This window comes from Kryptolebias marmoratus, linkage group LG3, assembly GCF_001649575.2.
Source record: "Kryptolebias marmoratus isolate JLee-2015 linkage group LG3, ASM164957v2, whole genome shotgun sequence".
NCBI classification, from domain to species: domain Eukaryota; kingdom Metazoa; phylum Chordata; class Actinopteri; order Cyprinodontiformes; family Rivulidae; genus Kryptolebias; species Kryptolebias marmoratus.
Window position 1 is genome coordinate 28,163,107 of NC_051432.1, and position 4,287 is coordinate 28,167,393.

At 46.7% G+C, this 4,287-nt stretch overlaps 1 protein-coding gene across 1 annotated transcript in view; it reads right to left on the reverse strand.

Moving 5' to 3' along the window:
* scrn2 (secernin 2) overlaps window positions 1-2,947 on the reverse strand; it is a gene marked incomplete in the record, with an annotated part of 3,958 nt that extends 1,011 nt beyond the window's left edge. Inside the window, 5 exon segments of the mRNA XM_037974603.1 lie at window positions 1-137; window positions 239-438; window positions 1,189-1,370; window positions 1,967-2,129; window positions 2,811-2,947. Of these exon segments, the coding sequence (XP_037830531.1) occupies window positions 1-137; window positions 239-438; window positions 1,189-1,370; window positions 1,967-2,128 (681 nt within the window).
* Between the last annotated feature and the right edge of the window lie 1,340 nt (window positions 2,948-4,287).

The window sequence follows — 4,287 nt, forward strand, 5'->3', positions numbered from 1 at the left end:
GCTGAACACCTGAGAAAAGTTGAACGGTTCTTGGCCGTCCCACCAGCCCTTGGCCCGGGCCACGCTGCGCAGCTCCGGGTGCTCTGCTGAGATCTCGGTGCCGATGGTCAGCTGGTTGGAAATGTTCTTCACGCCCTCTGAAACAGGAAGACACGCCGTTGTCTCCTGGATGATTTCAGCTCCTCGTCTGAGCTAAAATCGTACTTCCTGTCTGTGATTCTGGACCCTCCGGCCGTACCTGAGACTTTGTGCGCCGCCCACAGCCTTCCAGCCGTCTCCAGCACCCAGGCCTCGCTGCGGTCCACCAGCAGGAAGGTGTTGTGGTAGCTGAAGGGTTCGGGGTCCTCCCGGCACTGCCCCCCCTGGCCGTGGAGCTCCAGGAGGTCCGTGATCACCGTCAGCGCCGCCCGGGCGCTGTCGCCGCGCTCCAACCCCAGCCTGTAGAGGGAAACGCACAGATGATCAGCCGGCTGGTCGAAAAGACGCTGCAGCTCGGAGGAGACGACTGTCGGCTGTTTGGAGGAGACGACCGTCGGCTGTTTGGAGGCGATTCTAACATGTTTATAACAACCTGCTCGGTCTCTGAGGGGATTATCAGCTACACTCTGAGATTTCAGCGGCGCTCAGATTATATTTCCTTATTTGTGTGAACGCTGACTCAGCCGTTTTTATTTTTCAGCCAAACTGCGTCTGCAGACTTCGAGCTGCTTTAGCTGCTCTTTATCAAATCGTTCGACTCATTCAGCTGACGGCTGCTGTGACTTTTGCTTTTTGACGCTTTTATAATTTTTTAAGATCTTTTCATTTCCTTCAAACACTCTGGCTCCACTTTTTTCTTCTTAGGCTACTTTCAGCTACTGTTCAGCTACTTTATCTTACAGCTAGCCTTTTAAAACATGTTAGCCGTTTGCTACTTTAAGCTAGCATTTAGCATATTTTAGCTTTTTGGCTAACTGTTTGCTACTTTTAGCTTTCAGCTGCTGTACTGCTGCTTCATTCTTTTCATTTATTGTTTATTTATAAAGAGTATTAAGTTAAAAAAATGTTAATTATTAAAACTATAACATTTATAGCCTGAATTGATTTACAGAGAGGCCTCTAGCTTTTAGCTGCTGTTCTGCTACTTTTAGCTTTTAGCTTCAGTTCCAGCAGTTTGGGTTTTTTTTGTATTGTTTGCAGGCGGCTCACCGAAGCAGGTCCATCCCCAGCAGGGCCTCTCCGGGGGCCACGGGCTCCCGGGTCCAGACCGCCTCGTTCCCGACGCACACCCCGTGGTCGTTGGCTCCCATTTCGGCGCCCCACATCCAGGCGGGCTTACTGAGGACGACGGCGTGGGTCCGCTCCGCCTGCGGGATCTGGATGAAGGTGCACTGCAGGAGAAAGGTGAGACGCACCTGAACATTCGGCTCCCTTTAGCTTCTAGATCACCTTTTGATACTTTTAGCTCCTAGCTGCCATTTTTGTTACTTTTAGCTTTCAGCTTCTTCTTTTAGCTTCCAGAACAGAGTTCAGCTACATCACAGACGAGTTTTGGTGCTCAGACTCACTGAAGTCAGATGGAAAAGCTGAAGTTTAGCTGTTTAGCTGACTGTCAGCCGGTTTTAATGAGACCTTCGGCTGCGTGACGAACAAACTTTAGCTCATGTTTCAACTTCAGCTGCTGTCAAACAGCTGAGGACCTGCAGCTTTTAACAGTTTTTATTTATAGATTTGTTTGTTGTGACTTCTGTAGATGTTTTTACCCTGAATGTTTGTTTGTTTGTTTGTTTGTTGTGCAGCTCCTCAGTCTTTGTGGTTGTGTATCGTGCAGCGCTCTTCGGTTGGGGTTTTTCCCGCCGTTGTTCAGACACGTCTGTCCACAGGAGACTGTTGTTTACGTGCTGAGGCAGGACCCTGAACGCATCACTGAAACTAAAACCACGATGTGTTGAAAGACCTCAGGTCAGATCTCGCATGGCGTCTTTACCTCCAGCGTGGCGCCCGGAGGATGAGACGTCGCAGGGTGGAAGGACACCTCCTGGACCTCGTCCCGGGGACGGTCCGAGTTCTTCCCAAAGATCACGTGGTGGTCCCGGGAACCAGGGGGCAAGGAGACGAAACAGTCACAGGAGGAGGGCGGCTCGGCCATCCTGCAGCAGGAGAACAGCAACCAGGTGAGAAGAGACGGCAGGTAAGACCCACCTGAGGTCAACAAGCTGCTCTCAGACCAATCATAACAGCCTCCTCCCTGAAACCATGAGGAGGCAGGAGGGAGGAGGGAGGAGGGAGGAGGCAGGAGGCAGGAGGCAGGAGGGAGGAGGAAGGAGGCAGGTGGGAGACAGGAGGGAGGAGGAAGGAGGCAGGAGGCGGGAGGGAGGAGGGAGGAGGCAGGAGGTGAGAGGAAGGAGGAAGGAGGCAGGAGACAGGAGGCAGGAGACAGGAGGAAGGAGCCTCCGTTCCCACCCTTCCCTCCTCGCAGGGATTAGGTCTGCGGGGCGCTTTACTGACTGTAAGCCGCGTAAATCCGACCCCCGCCTCGCTTTACTGTCGCTTCTCTCACGCTTTTTCCACCTGACACCACCCGTCTGGTTCTGGCCCGGAAATAATGTCGTCCCCCTCCCACCCACCTCCCCCCCAGAACAAACAGCGTCCTGCCGGCAGAAGCAGCGGAGGAGGTCCGGGCTTGTTCCGGGGAAGTGAGGCCCTCCACTCGGCGTCACTCCCCCGCGCTGTCGGTGCAGCTTCAGGCCGCCGGGAGGGGAGTGAACCCCGCGGGGCTCCCGGTGCCTGAACCTGCAGCCGGGACCGCTGCTGCTGGAAGTGAAATTTACCTGTTTTTTATTATTTCAGCGGTGAGAGCGGCCGGCCGGTTGGGAGCAGAAGGCAGGTTGTAGGAACCGAGTCACGTGACACAGAAATCCAAAGTCTGTACTTAAAGGTCTCGTCTCGTCTGACCGCAAACAACAACACAGCTCACCGTCTCCGAACCCAGTCCGGACGGATAAACTGCTGCCAGCACGGCTGCTGACCGAAACACGGGGATCCCCTGTTTGAAACAAATAAACCAGATTTATTTATGAGTTAAACCGAGCAGGAAACTCTGTCTGAATCACTAAAGTAAACAAACTTTGCAGTGTTAGCTGTCACATAAGTTAAACATTACTACACTGTATTGTTCTGGTCGTTTTCTTGGCTTTTACAATTTGAAATAAACTAATTTAATCGTTTTAAAGTTTATATGATATGTATTTTTAATCATAGCATAATTAGCATAATTATGGCTAACAGTTTGCTAATCTGTTGCTAGGATACTGTTTAGCATCTGGATCTGACTTAGTTTATATTTCCTGTAATGCATTTATTTCTGTACTTATTTTATCTAACAATTAAAATTTTATAACTATAGCCACCTAAACCTTTTCTTTCCTAAATAAGATAATTTAAACTAGGTTCTCAAGATTATTTTGCAATGGAAGAATAAAACTGTATGCTAGCATACTGTTAGCATATAGCCTCTGGTTCTGGCTAGCTTTTTTATTTATATAAATGTGACAATTTTCTGTACTTATTTTTTAGCCACTTCAACTTTTATTTCTAATTTAATGTCATTCTTCTGCAGCTTTTGTAACACTTGCTGTTACAGAAGCTTTTTGCCCAGAGGCGCCATTAGCTCACCTCAATCTCAAAAAATTGTAAAAAGTTAAATTATTACAAGCTCTGGGGGTTATTTCCCTTTACAACTGAATAAAATACAATTAGTTTAAGATAGTTTCTCTTTAAAGTTTATAATGCTAATTTTTTTTATTGTTCTTAGCATTAGCATAAACATGCTAGCATACTGTGAGCATAGTTTAGCCTTTGGCTCTGGCTAGCAAATTATTTACACAAACTTATCAACTGTCTGTACTTAAACCCAACAAAACTATTACTAAACACTTGAACTTTGATTTTTACATTAATTAAATCTGCAGCTTTTAATTTGTAGCACTTGCTGTTACAGAAGTACGCCACCCAGAAGCACTGTTAGCATAACTTAGCATAAAGTATTTGCAAAAAAAGTAAAATTATTACAAGTTTTACTGGTTATTTCCATGAAGTGGTCTTTACAACTTGAGATAAAGTAAAACTAGTTCTCTTTAATTATTATTTTACAGCAAAATTTTATTGGTAATTAGCATAAAACAGTATGTTAGCATATAGTTTAGCCCCTGACTCTAAGTATCATATAATTTATATAAGTTTATATTTTTTCCTGCACTTATCTTACCAAACAACAGTGTAAAGTTTATTTTTGTTGTCACTTGAAGT